Source organism: Amblyraja radiata, chromosome 20, assembly GCF_010909765.2.
Source record: "Amblyraja radiata isolate CabotCenter1 chromosome 20, sAmbRad1.1.pri, whole genome shotgun sequence".
In the NCBI taxonomy this organism is placed as follows: Eukaryota; Metazoa; Chordata; class Chondrichthyes; order Rajiformes; family Rajidae; genus Amblyraja; species Amblyraja radiata.
In genome coordinates, this window is record NC_045975.1 from 31,639,049 (window position 1) to 31,655,694 (window position 16,646).

The window sequence follows — 16,646 nt, forward strand, 5'->3', positions numbered from 1 at the left end:
CATGCATTGTTTGTCTATTAAACGGCCCGTTTAATTGCCTATTAGCTAAAGGGTGGCACAGTAGCGCAGCGGTAGAGTTGCTGCTTACAGCAGCAGAGTCCCCGGTTACGGGTGCTGCCTGTACTGAGTTTGAAGGTTCTGTGAGCGCATGGGTTTTCTCCGGCTGCTCCAGTTTCCTCCCACACTCTAAAGACGTGCAGGTTTGTAGGCTAATTGGCTTCTGTAAATTGTAAGGTTTCCCTGGTATATAGGGCAGTGCTAGTGTACGGAGTGATCGCTGGTCGGCACTGTCTCGATGGGACGAAGGGCCTGCTTCCACGCTGCATCTCTAAAGTCTAAAGCCTGAGCTCTTTGTGGTAAGGGCCAGCAATTTGACTGTGTGCAACATACTGGGCCTCAGATATCCCACACACCGCAGAACTATATACACTTCCTGCTGGCATGAGACAAGAGTAAAGAGGCCTGACTGATCCCTGACTTATAGTCAAAGTGAATGATAATTCTAATGCCCTGACATCATCTAGTGAGTGGTTGGATGGCACAGGAGAAATAAGGAATTGAACCTAAAATCCTTTGATTCTCTTATGCTTGGTTCCACATCAGAGTTGAACTTAACGTTTACCATTAGTCACCAAACTTGGAATGTCCAGCAGTTGTTAACTGTTCGGAAGCTCATATGATGGTTTTGCCAGAATGACTGTGTTATTTCAATGTGCATTTGCCCCGTTCTTACATGAAATGCCACATATAGATTAGGCATCAATCGATTGCTTGTACCGAGACTGCTCTTGAACGGCTGTAACTTGTTGCACTCACACGTTCTGTCAAAGCAAGGCCGTGCAGGTGAATTAAAATAAACACATTCCTAGAAAATCAACGCTGACGCACACTTGCGAACCACAGAAAGAGCGCATCATTCAATAACTATTTTCCTGGTGTAGAAACAAGGAGCTGCAGATGCTAGTTAACACACAAGGGGACACAAAGTGCTGGAGTAACTCAGCGGGTCAGGCAGCATCGCTGGAGAACAAGGACAGGTGGCAAAACGTCATCTTATACATGTGCTCCAGAGTTGAGTGCCTGACCTGCTGAGTTACTCCAGCACTTTGAGACCATTTCCATGGGATTGTAGAGTACTTAAGGAGCCAGCCATCCCATTCTATCTGCCATATCTTCAAGACAGCTGCCAACTTTTACACTCTCCCTTCCCCCAGTCGTTCTGTGATTTCATCTTCCCTTTGCCTTTGCCCAGTGTACTTCCATTACCCTTTTTAAAAAGTTCTATTGGCTTAACACCCATTACCCTTCCCTGCTCGGTTGGAAAGATCATTGTGTAGAAAAAAGTTATCCTCATCTCGGTTTTGTTTTCCTCTATTTTGGGGAAGTCAAACTGAACAAAAGAATCAATACCAAGTGTCAGTGCAGACACACTGTGGGATGTAATCATATTTTGGGCTGGGAGGGTGAATTGGGGAACTAACGTAGGGCACCACAAATGCAGCTGGATGTTTCTATGGCCAGGGTTAGATGGAAGCTCTTTACGCTGATCCCGCCTGCAGCAGATCGATTAATACCTGTGGAGCCGTCTCTGCTAAAGGAGTGGTAGCAGCAGACTGTATATTGCTCCACATGCTTCATGACTGACACTGTCCCTGCTAACACCCACACCTGGTGGAATCACATTTCAGGGAAATACCCAAAGTTAGCGCAACTATCATTTGGGAACCGAGTGAGAACCTGCCAACTATTTGGAAATGGCTGAAAGCACAATGTGTCTATTATGTGGGATTTCATGCCATTACGTTTGAAATATTTGTGGCTTTCAGATTCATGTCACTGGACGTCAATGTCACAGAATATCTGGGCCAGTGTTCCCCTGATCCGATTCATCTATCGGCATGCTCCTGGCACAGTCATGTCCTTTCAGTTCCTTCTTTGGTTCATGGAGTGGGGAAGGAGATGACTTCAGTATTCACAGCTACTGAGTGTTGCCCAGGCATCCTCCCCAGCATTGGAGAAGGTTTCTCAGCTCCCTCTAAAAGCTGAGCACTTGGGTATTAGTGATACAAGAGATTGCAGATGCTGCATCTTGATCAAAAAACAAAATGCTGGGGGAAATCGGCGGGTCAGGCAGTATCTTTGGAAGGAAATGGAAAGACGACATATTTGGGTCGTGAGGGTAAAGTCGGAAGAAGGGCCCCAACATGAAACATCATCTGTACATTCCCTCCACAGTCATAGTCATACAGCATGGAAACAGACCGTTCAGCCCAACTTGCCTACACTGCCCAACATGTCCCATCACATTAGTCCCACCTGCCTGCGTTTGGCCCATATCCCACTAAACCTGTCCTATCCATATATCTGTCTAATTGTTTCTTAAACATTGTGATAGTCCTTGTGTCAACTACTACCTCTAGTAGCTCATTTCATACACAAACCACCCTTTCTGTGAAAAAGTTACTATTCAGGTTCCTCTTAAATCTTCCCCCCTCATCTTAAACCTATGTTCTCTGGTACTCGATTCCCATACTCTGGGCAAGAAATGTTGTGTGTCTACCCAATCCATTCCTCTCATAATTGTGTACACCTCCATAAGATCGCCCCTCATCCTCCTGCACTCCAAGGAATAGAGTCCTAGCCTGCTCAACCTCTCCCTATAGCTCAGGCCCTCGATTCCTGGCAACATCCTCGTAATGGATCATTACATGATAACAGATGCTGCCTCAACTGCGGAGTTCCTCCAGCAATTTGTTTTCTGCCTGGGTTCGTTTCATTCAGGGGCCCAGCACAAGAGGCAGTCTGGATCTCATGTTCTCCTGGCTTGAAGGCACACTTGCTCATTGTTTCCTGGTAGATCCCAAGCAAAATCTTGAGACCTGAGGCAGGTTTGTGTTCTGAATGAAGCACAAACCTGCCTCATGGATTTATTACAGAAGCTGGGACCTGGCATATTCTGGTTCTTCCCTCATTCCCACAAACGAACCTCCCTTCCATTGACTCCATTCACACCTCACTCTGCCTCGGCAAGGCCACCAACGTAATCGAGTCGCACCCCAGCCAATCCCTCTTCTTCCCTCTCCCAACGGGCAAAAGGTATAGAAGTGTGAAAACGCACACCACCAGATTCAGGGACAGTTTCTTCCCAGTTGTTATACGACAACTGAACCGTCCTACCGACAGCTAGGGAGCAGTCCTGAGCTACTATCTAATTCATTGGAGACTCGGAATATGTTTGATCGTGCACTAAGCATTATTCACATTATTTCCATTATCACGTATGTGTACACTATGGATGGCTCGATTGTAATCGTGTACAGTCTTTCCGCTGACTGGGTAGCACGCAGCAAAAGGTTTTCACAGTACCTCGGTACGCATGACAGTAAACTAAACTCTAATCTAAACTCAACTCATTCACTGACCAGCTGCTGTATTCCCCAGTGGTAGCTTTCAATGGGTTAAATGATGAGGACTGCTTGATGTATTCCTTCGAGTATAGAAGGTTGAGAGATGATCTAATCCACAGGCCACAAGCTGCCCAATCAGCAAACCTTGTGTCGATACAAAGCAGATACAAATGCAATTTTAAACTGATGGTTGGGAAGCAAGTAGAGTGTGGGTACAGCTAGACTACAACCCATCTGTGCAAATAGGTTGAGAACCACTGATCTCTTTGGGCGAGTTTAAAATGATGCAGATAGTCGACGGTGGGCTTACCGGGAAACGACTGCCCCTGGTGTGGAAGTTCAGGACAAGAGGAATGAGAGCAGGCAAGACATTGTCAGACAAAGGTTAGTGGAAATCGTAAAAGGTGTCGGAATGCTAGGTCAATCGACATTTCCAAAGCTGCCGTGCCTTGGCCTACGTGAGCTTCCGGTTGCCAAACATTTTAACACCCTTCCCATTCCCATACTGGCCTTTCAGTCCTGGGCCTCCCCCACTGTCAGAGTGAGGTCACAAACAAATTGGTGGAACAGCACCTCATATTTCACTTGGCCAGCTTATCACCTAGCATTATGAATATTGATTTCTCTAATTTCAAGTAACCCCGGCATTCCCTCTCTCTCCCTCCTCTTCCCCACCCTAACCGTCCCACTGTTCATATCCTTGTATCCCGACATTATCACCTCTTCCCCAGCCAACAATGGGCCATTATGGGCTCCCCCCTCTCCTCTATTTTCATCCCTAGAAAGGATCCCCGACCCGAAACGTCACCCATCCTTTTTCTCCAGCGATGCTGCCTGATTCTCCGAGCTACTCCAGCACTTTGTGTCTATCTTTGCTATGATTTGGCATTTGCTGGGTTAAGAAAAGTAATTATCAGATCAGGGTGAACAATTGTAACATAGACAGTGGTTAGTAAAATGGTGGAAGTGGTATGAGGGGCCGAATGGCCTGCTCCCCTCATGGCTGCTACAAACCCTCACTTTTATTTTAAAGAAAACAAAAAAAAATCTGCAGATGCTGCAAAGCCGAAATAAAAACAGGAAAATGCTGAAAAGGCTCAGCGTCAAACAGCACCCGTGGGGAAGGAAACAGTTAACTTTTCAGGTGGAGGACCTAGCATCAGATAGCACAGTTGCATCTCTTCCTGCAGAGGCTTCCTGCGCTGATGAGTGAACCCATCATTGAATCACGTGCAGGAAGGAACTGCAGATGGTGCTTTAAATCGAAGATAGACACACAATGCTGGAGTAACAGGCAGCTTCTCTGGATAGGAGGAATGGGTGACATTTCTGGTCGACACCCTCCTTCTTCAGAAGGGTCTCGACCCGAAACGCCGCCCATTCCTTCTCTCCAGAGAAGCTGCCTGTCCCGCTGAGTTACTAAAGCATTGTGTGTTTGTCCTCATTGAATCAGTCTGAAGAAGGGTCCATTCCCTCCCCAGGCGCTGCCTGACCCGCTGTGTGTCTTCCTCTCATTGTCACTTTGCTTGCAGGCTGAGAGGGTGGACTGCCGGCGTGGCGGGAGAGGATGGTTTGTCCCAAGTAAATATATCCAGGAAGTAGCAGGATGATGCCAGAGCAGAGAGTGGAGGGCAGAGGCCACAGAGGCAGCAGGGGTGGGGACCACAGACAGCGGCACAAGTTGGGTGTCGGATGAAGTTAACTCTTACAATCCCATTTCCCCTTCCCCTGCATTACAAGTGCCTACACTTCAAAAATACTTCAATGATTGTAAAGGGCTTTGACATCTACAGGTGGCGAACAGCACATATACATGCACTTAAATTAATTTCTTCCTTCCTTCCTCTCCGGCTTCCTTCCTCTCCGGCCCCTGTTTATAGCAACGTTATAAACGCCTGCTTTATTCGGGTGCAGGCGGCCTGGCTACAAATAGATCCCTCCCTCCCTCCTCTCCCCCAAAGTGTGTTTAGGAGTGAGGCATGGGCAGGGGAGAGAGAGAGGACGCTTGTGCTTGCGGACGAGCTCTTTGCTTAGATCGCCGGGTCCTGTACACAAGGGGCGGATGCATTGAAGTGCCCAGACTTACAACAGAACACACGCTCCTCACACAATGCCCCCGCCAAGACTATTTGGGACTGACGGGAGTTCTTTGAAGGGTGCGAGTTGGGTGCAGTAGAGACACGAGGAACTGCAGATACTGGTTTACAGAAGTGCCGGAGTAACACGCCGGGTCCGGCAGCATCTCTGGAGAAGATGGATATAGGTGATGTTTCGGTTTGGGAGCCTTCATCAGACTGGACAAGGACCCAGGCCCGAAACATAGTCACCTGTCCGTGTTCTCCGGGGATGATACTCAGTCTGAAGAAGGGTCTCGACCCGAAAGGTCACACATTCCTTCCCTCCATAGATGCTGCCTCTGACCCGCTGAGTTACTGCAGCACTCTGTCTTTATTTATTTTGGAGGGGTGGAGGGAGGAGGGGGATGGGGGGATACAATCACTCAACGTTAGTAGAAGTCCGCGGCACTTCAAGCGTTAACGCGTCCTTCTGTACCCCGGCCCATTCATGTCCCGGACACAATACACAATCAGCAGCAGCCTGCTGCCTGCCGTATGCCACAGAAAGCGTTGCCCACCCTTGTGTTGCAAATGTGTGCAACGTTAGTCCAGTAAACAACAACTCTCCAACCCCCTCCCGTCCCCTGCTCAAAATTTAAGATATATTTATTTATCAGTGGAAAAATACGACCAATTGCAAAAGGATGGAGCGAATAACTCGATGCCAAATATGTTTGAAATGAAGAGAGGGGAGTGGTAACAATTCTGCATCGTACTTCCATGCAGGAAATCTCAATTGCAATCTCATAATGACCTCTTTCCTCTCGACCGCTTGAATTTCCCCCACTGCTACAAGGAAGGAGGGAGGGGGAGAGAAGCACGAGTCGCTTTTCCAAAACAGGTTTGAGGAAAAGGTGGTGAAGCATTCAGGAATGCGAGGATTCAGAAACACGCCCTCGTCGATTTCACGCATGAGCCGCGAGTATTGTGCTGTGGCCAGGCAGCGCTGCAGCCGAGTCTGACAGTCACTAGAGAGAGAGAGAGAGAGAGAGAGGGCAGCACAGCCAGAGAGCGGGGACACACACACACCAACACACATCCTGCAGAGATCTGCAAAACGGAGCCGCGACCATTCTCTCTCCGGATCGCCTTTTAGCAACGAGACTCGCCGCAGCAACTCGCACCAGTGAAACAAAAAAATGTACGAAACAGAAATGAAACTGAAGATCAGAGTGAGACGGATAAAAGAAGGCAGAGAAATCCGAGGTGCGGATAAAGCATGGAGCGCTTATTTCGGTATTTAAGCACCCAAAACAAGATTTTAGCACAAGTTGCAACCAGCGACTGGAGTCTGTGTTTGCATTAATTGTTGCAACCAGCGACTGGAGTCTGTGTTTGCATTAATTGTTGCAACCAGCGACTGGAGTCTGTGTTTGCATTAATTGTTGCAACCAGCGACTGGAGTCTGTGTTTGCATTAATTGTCTGCATTGTATTTTATTTGTTGGCGGCGTGTTATAGTTGACCCTGGGCTTTAACCTGGTTGTGATCTCTGGTACCGAGAGACTTTGCTGGAAGCAGGGTGAGTTTTAATGTGATCTTGTGCAGGGCAGAGAGAGAGAGAGCCGTGAACTGTGAACAGGCTGCCTCACTGTACATGTCGGTCTGGCCGGAGCCGCGGGTCACTTTGCTCTCAAGAGCTTATGGTTTAAAGTGCCCTCGTTGGCCGCCAAGTGCAGGCGGCGCTGGCCAGGGTTCAGCCCTGGCGGGTTAGAGAGAGAGAGAGATAATTAGACACAAAATGTTGGAGTAACTCAGCGGGCCTGGCTGGCAGCATCTCTGGAGAGAAGGAATGAGAGACGGCTGCAGAGAGAGAAAAAAGTTAATTGAGAAAATAGGAAACGTTTCAGAAACCCAGTGCGTTCAAACCACGGGATCTAACTCACATTGTACAGGGTGACAGCTGAGAGAGAGGGAGCATAGTTGGTGAATTATGTAATGACTGTACATACCCTGTAGAGGACACTTCACAGTGTATGAGTAACACCATGTTAACGCTATCTCAATCATACGTCACCCTGTCCTTTACTGCTAACAAAGGGTGATATGTTTTCTTTGTTTCTTGATTACTTACCTTAAACCTTGTAATGTCACCTATACACAGAGTGGATAGAGCACCGAATGGTGGTGCTCGCATCTCTGCCTCTCTAGGGCATGTTCTGGGTGCACCGCAGATACATTGATGTCATGCAGGAGGAATGGTATTTCAATCGTAAACGCTTGCTATCTTATCCAGCCAAAACCCGCTCCGGATGAAATTCTCCTGATGTCATAGAACTTGCCAAGTGGTGGGGGTTAGAGGGAAGGAGGGGGCTGGGGGGGGGGCACAGAAGCGGAGTGAGACTAGATATGCTGGACCCCAGGGAGTGAATAAGAAAAGAGAGGGGTGGTGAGGAGAGAGGGGGGGGGGGGGGGGGGGGGGGTTGGGGTGGATGAGGGTTAGGTCCACAACTAGGAAGCTGTGTCTGATGGAGCGTAACAAGTGGTTGAGTTATTGAGCTGGGGGGGGGGGGGGGGGGGGGGGGGAAGGGGAAGAAGAAGCACACTGTTCTCCTGAGAGTGATAGACTATGCTGCATGATGTCATCCATCTGGCGCACAGCAGCCAGCAAGCTTTGAAGCAGCTACATTCAAGTGGGATTCCTCTCGAGCAGGATGCAGGCGTGTGAGACAAGTTTCAGACAAAGCGCTTGGAGAACACTTCTTTGCAGTTGTCATGACACGCCACACTTTGTTGATGAAGCCCACCGCACTGCCATCTTGCATAGACAATACACTGCAGTGAAATCTGTGACAGAGTTCTTTTTTTGTTGTTGGTGTAAAGAATCGTAAAAAAAAATATTCCTCGATTTCTTAACAATTAGAGCTGCAATTCCACTTTATTTCCACTGAATCTTCTTCCTCTAGACATTCTTCTAGATCATTGCTCTGTAAAAAAAAAATCTTCAGCCAAATCTTTTGACAATTTTTTGTTGGCCATTTCCTCTTTGCAATCCCACGATTGATGTGCATTCATTTTGTGACCAGTCTGAAAAATATGCAGTTAATGAGTGCCTATTGAACGTGTTGTCCCTTAGTATCAATTTGTGTACAATTTATGTAAGAAGGAACTGCAGATGTTGGTTTAAACCGAAGATAGACACAAAAAGCTGGAGTAACTCATCGAGACAGGCAGCATCTCAGGAGAGAAGGAATGGGTGACGATTTGGGTCAAGACCATTCTTCGGACTAGTTAGAGATAAGGGAAATAAGAGATATAGACAGTGATGTGGAGAGATAAAGAACAATGAATGAAAGATATGCAAAAAAGTACCGATGATAAAGGAAATAGGCCATTGTTAGCTGTTTATAGGGTGAAAATGAAAAGCGAGTGCTACTTGGGTGTGGGGAAGGATGGAGAGAGAGGGAATGCCGGGGCTACCTGAAGTGAGAGAAATCAATATTCATACCACTGGGCTGTAAGCTGCCCAAGTGAAATATGGGATGCTGTTCCTTCAATTTGTGTTTAGCCTCACTCTGACAATGGAAGAGGCCAAGGATAGAAAGGTCTGTGTACGAATGGGAAGGAGAATGAAAGTGTTTAGCAACCGGGAGATCAGATTGGTTCACGCGGGCTGAGCGAAGGTGTTCAGCGAAACGATCGCCCAGTCTGCGTTTGGTCTCGCCGATGTTTAAGAGTTCACATCTTGAACAATGGATACAGTAAATGAGGTTGGAGGAGGTGCAGGTGAACCTCTGCCTAACCTGAAAGGACAGTCGGGGTCCCTGGACAAAGTCAACGGAGGAGGTATAGCGTCAAGTGTTGCATCTTCTGCAGTCCCAGGGGAAAGTACATGGGGAGGGGGTGGTTTGGGTGGGAAGGGATGTGTTAACCAGTGAGTTGCGGAGGGAACGGTCTCTGCGGAAGGCAGGAAGGGGTGGAGATGGGAAAATGTGGCTAGTGGTGGTGAATCTCTGGAACTCTCTGCCACAGAAGGTAGTTGAGGCCAGTTCATTGGCTATATTTAAGAGGGAGTTAGATGTGGCCCTTGTGGCTAAAGGTATCAGGGGGTATGGAGAGAAGGCAGGTACAGGATACTGAGTTGGATGATCAGCCATGATCATATTGAATGGCGGTGCAGGCTCGAAGGGCCGAATGGCCTACTCCACCTATTTTTCTATGTTTCTATCCCATTGAGGTGGCGGAAATTTCAGAGGATTATGGGTTGTGTGCGACGAATGTTGGGGTGGAAGGTAAGGACTAGGGGGACTCTGTCTCAGTTGCGACTAGGGGGAGGGGGAGCAAGGGCGGAGCTGTGGGGTACCAAATTTATATTCCTCGTGTACAGAGATCCTGTCAGTGAAATGCATTTAAAATAAACCATTCTTCCAGTAAAACCGAACCAAGGCCGTATGTGGAAGGGACACACCCACCATACATTCATATATTTAGGGAATCATACACATTTATAATTTGGAAGGGCAATACATAATATTTATGCTATTCAAGCAACGTTTCAATTCTTGCATTTTATTTTACCTTTGCACCCAAATTTAGACGCATCCTTTATTCAGATAGTTAAGCAAACAGTGGATTGCAGGCATCAGGTTTCAGATCGGGCTAGATAAACATCAAGGTCAGATAAGTTTATGTGTGCATGTTTTTCCACATAAACCTCTGTTTCGTGATGGTCTGATGATAATGCATAGTGGGTGCTGGTGATGGCCTCTGCAGGATTAAGCTGGGTAAGGGGAGAAAGGGGGGCACACACTGGACACTGGTCATCTTTTGAAAGATGTTTCACCAATCTCAGTCTGTCCCAAAGCATTTCATAGACACTCATGTTTTTTAAAGCATCATCGGTTTTAGGTGATCAATGGATTGGTTACTATGAGTCAAGACAGTTTATTGTCATGTGTCCCAGATAGGACAATGAAATCCTTGCTTGCTGCAGCACAACAGAATATTGTAAGCATAAATACAGAACAGTTCAGTTCAGTTCAATTCAATATACACATACACATAAATAAACAGATAAAGTGCAATAGGCTGTTACAGTTCAGAGTCTGTTTGTTGGTGAGTTTAATAGCCTGATGGCTGTGAGGAAGAAGCTGTTCCTGAACCTGGATGTACCAGTTTTCAGGCTCCTGTACCTTCTACCCGATGGTAGCGGAGAGATGAGTGCGTGGCCAGGATGGTGTGAGTCCTTGATGATGTTGGCAGCCTTTTTGAGGCAGCGACTGCGATAGATCCCTTCGATGGTGGGGAGGTCAGTGCCGATGATGGACTGGGCAGTGGTCACAACTTTCTGCATCCATTTCCGCTCCTGGACGCTTGAGTTGCCGACACTCGAGTCACTCGACTTGACCCCCGCCGTGAAACATTTTGGAAGCACTCAATATTCATGTTTGTTAGTTTGAGTACATTCAGACCATATCAAAATGAAGACCGTTTAACATGTTAGATTAGCAAACAAGGTTTAAAGCTGTGAACTCCATTTTGATTATGTATATTTGTGTGAATTCTGATCGCAGTGCAAAGGCTCTGTGACTGTGGTTGTGTTGTGATGTGCGCGTGTGTGTGCGCATTTGTGTGTGCGCGCATTTGTGTGTGCATGTCTGTGTGCGTGCATGGGTTTGTTTTTGCTTTAGATCAGCATTAATCTATCCTGACCAAAATAGCTGATCTTGTCTCTACACTCGCCTCTGTCCTAAGCCCTTTAAATTCAGAATTAAATAACCGCTTAATGTTTACACTTTGCTGCTGAATATTCACATTTAGGTCTGAACGTGAGCTGAACAGGAGAACCCTGCTGAAGGATGCAGCAAACTAAAGTGGGTGTTTAGTCAAAAATATAAAGCAACAAGCTCCATTAATTGGTGACCTATCAGATTACTACCTCCAGGTTAGCCAAACACTAGGATATAATTTAATAGGTAGCGCTCGGGTTGATTCAGTCATCTGTGTATTATGTGGGGATCGACAGAGCTTTCCAATTAAGGAGTCGAGCCGATGTTCAGACCCCGAACGTACCCTGACCCAGCAGACGAATGATTTATGACAGGCTTTTGGAGGGAGGGCTTTGACCTGCACCTGTGCTTTGCATCATTCGTGATGTGATGTAATTGTCAAATCAAGGAGGTGATGTAATGCGGCTAAAAGAGCAGATTGGAGCGGCGTGGAGGAGGAGGAGGGGAGCAGAATGAAACACTACACTGGGTGTAGATTGTGAATGCGTAATGTTTCTGTTAAGAGAGTACATTGTACAGTTCAGATGTGTTATGTTTCTGTGCCATGTGCTAGCCTGTTGCCCTTCCCTTCGAATGACGATGAATCCACCCATTTTGAAAGGAAAGGGATTCTCAACAGCTGGTCACTGCACTTAAACTTTTAAACAATTAAAAGCAATTGCAGTGGGATTTGAGCTTGATATTATAAAATAAAGCGTTGCTTCTGATTCCAGGCATCATAATTATTTTCACTACAGTACCTGCTTCACTGAGCTCACCTAACATGGTGGAAGGTAGGTAGAGTAAACAAAGATAGGTTAACTTCAGCATATCTCAGGATACGGGGTCTCAGTGATAGCTCTTTTCTCAAACCATCTATTTGTGTTGGGCACATAATTCATTCAGACGGAGTCTGGCTGTTGTGTTCCATTGCTGTTCCCTCCACCTCCCTCCCCACCCCATTACAAAGTTGTTGCATTCTTGACAATGGATTTGGGATTTGATGGTAATAGGTGCCATTAAATCCGTAACATTATCAATCACTTCCTCCACCAACTAAATGGATTGCGACACAAAGTGCTAGAGTAACTCAGCAGGTCTGGAGAACATGGATAAGTGATATTTCAGTCTGAAGAATGGTCCCGACCCGCTGCCTGACCCGCTGAGTTACTCCAGCACTTTGTGCCTCTTTTTGTAATCCAGCATCTGCAGTTCCTTGTTTCTCCAAATAAAAGGCTTGGGTTTGGAGAGGAGCTCCAGGTGTGTTTCTGCATTACTGATTTGTTGAGTGGATCAGTGTTAGGCTTCTATTTGCATGTAACCATTCATTCAGCAGTCAGGGCAGGGCGAGTGAGATCATGGCTCCTTAACGGATTTTCCACCAGCAATGTGATCAATGGTAACTCTTGTGTCTCAAACATACCACTGTCCTGGCTGCTTTTTATACTCATCCAGTTCGTCTCCCTTCACTTTTCCTTTTTGGTTGGCAGGGACAGCGTGGGCTCTATGTTTGCATATAGCACAAAACATGTCCTTTGGCCCATACCATCTACGCCCATCCTCAGACACCCATCTATATTTATCTCAATGATCAGTATTTGGCAGCACGGTGGCACTGTGGTAGAGTTGCTGCCTTACAGCGCTAGGGACCCTAGTTCGATCCTGACTACGGGTGCTGTCTGTACGGAGTTTGTACTTTCCTTGATCTACGGGGGTTTTCCCAGGTGCTCCGGTTTCCTCCCGCACTCCAAAGATGTTCAGCTTTGTAGGTTAATTGGCTTTGGTAAAATTGTAAATTGTCCTTAGTGTGTGTAGGAGAATGTAAGTACGAGGGGATCGCTGGCCAGCATGGACTCGATGGGCAGAAGGGCCTGTTTTCATGCTGCATCTCTAAACTAAACTAAAACATTTAGATCCATACCCTTCAATGCCTTGGTAATTCAAGATACTTTGTAAGTATTGTACATACTCAGATTGTAAATTCCAAACCAGATCGCCCTTAGGTTTTTGAACAAATTTAATTTGCACCAAAAAGGATGTCTGATACCTCCTGCCTGACTTCTTTTTTTAAAGAAGGATTTTGACGCAAAATGTCACCTATTCCTTTTCTCCAGTGATGCTGTCTGACCGGCTGAGTTACTCCTGCCTTTAATGTACATCTTCCTTTTTTTAAAAATTTGTCTTGCAAGCGGCCAGGTTTTAAGACGGCTTTTCATTTGGGCAGGTATACTCAATTCACTGTTGAAACGATCGCAGTGTCACCAAGGATCAAATGCGTCCGAAAGATGTGAGGGCAAATAATCTTTGGTTTTTCATTCATGTGCAAGGGGAAGGGGCGCCACACTGCACAGGGCTGGCTGTGGTAATTAGTAAAAGTAAAAGATCTTTTCTCGGAGCAAGTGAGGAGAGGCTGCTGAGGTGACAGCTGTTAAGATCAGACCAATTTTCCGCTTCATCTCCCCTAGGGCCTGTGAGGCCATATAAAAGCCCCGAGCAATGTGCCAGCAACCACAGTAGTCATTAGCAGGCCAATAAATTATGGGGGATAACAGTGAGTCTGGCCAACCTCTTGATGCTAAAAGTTCTGTCCCAGCTTTATTTTTGTCTCTTCTTTTCACTTCCTGCATGGATCGGTCAGCAGGTTTGCACGGAGGAGCTGGATCTCACCGCTCTGGGCTTGAGTGTTTGCAAACCTCTGCTGCCCCCATCCTGCCTTGCACAACGTCCATTTAACTATGGCTATGGCTGGTCTTGACAGCACGGAAAAGTTGGCGTGCCTCATTTCTTGGTTGTAACTGTTGTTTAACCTCCGCTTTCTGTGTGCACCATCCCTTCGTAAGGTCAGGGGTTTTCTGTTCAACCTTGGCCTTCGGCTGTGCTTCCCCTTTTCCCTTGAGGCATGGTGTAGCTTGCAGTCCAAGGACTTCAGGTCTTTGGATCACCCGACCATTCTCATCAGATCAGACCTGTTCTTTCTGGTAGAGAAACCAATTAGAAGATGGGTGTCGCTGTTTAACACTTGAGTACATTAGGAAACATGTCCAGTAATTAAATTCCTCAAAGAGTCACACGGCACAGAAGCACGTCTGCAGCCATCCATTTACACTAATCCTACGCTGATGCCATTTTATTCTCCACATGATGATTGGTTTCAGCATTGTGCTAATGATGATTGGTTTCAGCATTGTTCTGGTCACTGTGTGCCTCCATTGGTAGGCTGCGAACCTAACCTAGTGGCTCTGCAACTGGTGTCAAGCAAAGCCACGTTGTTGTTAGACACGAAATGCAGGAGTAACTTAGCGGGTCAGGCAGCATCTCTAGAGAATAGAAATAGGTGACGTTTCAGACTGAAAGATCGAGATGGCCAGAACAGAACAGGGCCGGCAACAGATGACCTCAGGAAGGGTGGAGACCATAATGGCCTGTTGTTGGCTGGCGAAGATGTGCTAACGACAGGGATACAAGGATGCGAGCGGTGGGACTAGAAGAATGACTAGGGTTGGAGAGAGTGGGGGGAAAAGAATGTTACCTCAAGAGTTTGCAATCCTTCTCACCGCAGTACTCTCCGTACTCCACTTTAGAGGTCACTCCATTGTCAGTCACTATGATGAGTATACGGGTATTTGCATAGTTACAGGCCGGAAGCCAAGTGATCACTGGTTTGTTGATTGATGCATCTTAGATAATGTGGTGAATGCTTCACATTTCCCAAACAAATAGCCACTACAAACCTCCCCCCTCCCCCCCTCCGACAATAAAGATTCACAGCAAGACCCTGCTAGAAAGTCACCCAGTTGGCCTATCTGCAGAGCCAGCTCTCCAGGGAAGCACACGTTGATGACATCATTGACCATTGCCTGCTTGCCTTGGGCCGACTGAGGAATAGAGGGAAGGTTAAGAGCTCGCACACAGCAAGAAGCTCTCCTCTCCACTCATGTGCACAGCTGAGACATGGATTACCAGTAGCAGGCTTCCCCAAGGCTGAAGATCTTTCCCTCTTGCACTTAACCGAGAACAGAAAGGGAAGAAGCAAACATTGAACTGACCACTATGGTGCTCTGCAAAGCAACATCCTGCTCGCCATCTCACTCTTCCATCCACTTTCAATAATGAAGTCTCCCAAGTTATTTGTACCTAAACTAAAATGTCAAGGGCAAAATGCAGCTTTAAATAGACACAAGATACTGGAGTAACTCAGCAGGTCAGACATCATCTCTGGAGGACATAGTGAATAGATGATGCTCTAGGTCGGGAGCATTCTGACAGATTACTTCTGGGTTAAACACTGAGGTGAACGTTGATGCCTAGTTAAGTTTAGTTTAGAGACAGAGCGTGGTAACTGGCCCTCCGGCCCACCGAGTCCGCGCCGACCAGCGATCCCTGTACACTAGCACCATTCTACGCACGCTAGGGACAATTTACAATTTTTACAACCTTACGTCTTTGGAGTGTGGGAGGAAATCGGAGCACCAGGAGAAAACCAACATGGTCACGAGGAGAACGTACAAACTCCGAACAGACAGCACCCATAGTTGGCATCGAACCCGGGTCTCTGGCGCTGTAAGGCAACAACTCCACCGCTGTGCCACCATGCCGCTAATGTTATTTAGGAAAAGAGAAGTTATGTGATTTTTCACACCCACCTCTGTGACAAGATGGTTCCATATCTTAACCCATGATTTGCAGAACCAAACCCGAGACAGCACAGCGCCCCCTCAGCAAGTATCTGGAGTGTAGACCAGAACCTATTAATATTATGTCTTGGTGGCAAGTGCAAGGTCGATTGAGTCAGGAATTAAGTGGGTGAGCTGAAAATCATTTTTATGTGGCATGGTGGCGCAGCAGTAGAGTTGCTGCCTTACAGCTCCAGAGACCTGGGTTCGATCCTGACTATGGGTGCGGTCTGTATGGAGTTTGTACATTCTCCCCGTGACCATGTGGGTTTTCTCCGGGTGCTCAGGTTTCCTCCCACTCTCCAAAGACGTACATGTTTATAAGTCAATTGGCTTTGATAAAATTGTAAAATTATCCCAGGTTTGTAGGACAGTGCCAGTGTACGGAGTGATTGTTGGTCGGCGCAGACTTGGTGGGCTGAAGGGTCTGTTTGGGAGCTGTATCTCTAAAGTAACATCGAAAGTCTAAAGCTCCTGAGAACCACACAAGGAAAGTGCCTGACTGGATCATAGTTTATTCACTTTTTCACCCCCCCAGTGACTAACAGAACACTTAGTTCATTCAAATCAGGCACAGAAAACTCTTATCACAGTATATAAAATTGCAATAAAAGTTGGATGTAATGGATTATGTGATGCCAATTCATAGCCCATGATAGAAGTCACCCTGAGAGACAATTCATCGTTACACTCTGAAAGGAAACTTTTTTTGTTTATCGCATTTGCTACAGTCGCCGTTTCC

General features: G+C 46.8%; 1 protein-coding gene across 4 annotated transcripts in view; it reads left to right on the plus strand.

Annotated features, from left to right (window-relative positions):
• Positions 1-16,646, plus strand: part of LOC116984806 (dual specificity protein phosphatase 8-like) — a 194,206-nt gene that overhangs the window by 166,886 nt on the left and 10,674 nt on the right. The window contains exon 1 of one of the 4 annotated variants that reach the window (XM_033039189.1): positions 6,232-6,760. The exons of 2 other annotated variants lie outside the window; for them this stretch is intronic. In XM_033039189.1, coding sequence (XP_032895080.1) covers positions 6,664-6,760 — 97 coding nt within the window. In that variant the 5' untranslated portion in view covers positions 6,232-6,663. Of the gene's footprint in view, positions 1-6,231; positions 6,761-16,646 lie in introns of those variants that run through there. One more of the 4 variants, XM_033039190.1, reaches the window with a different exon arrangement.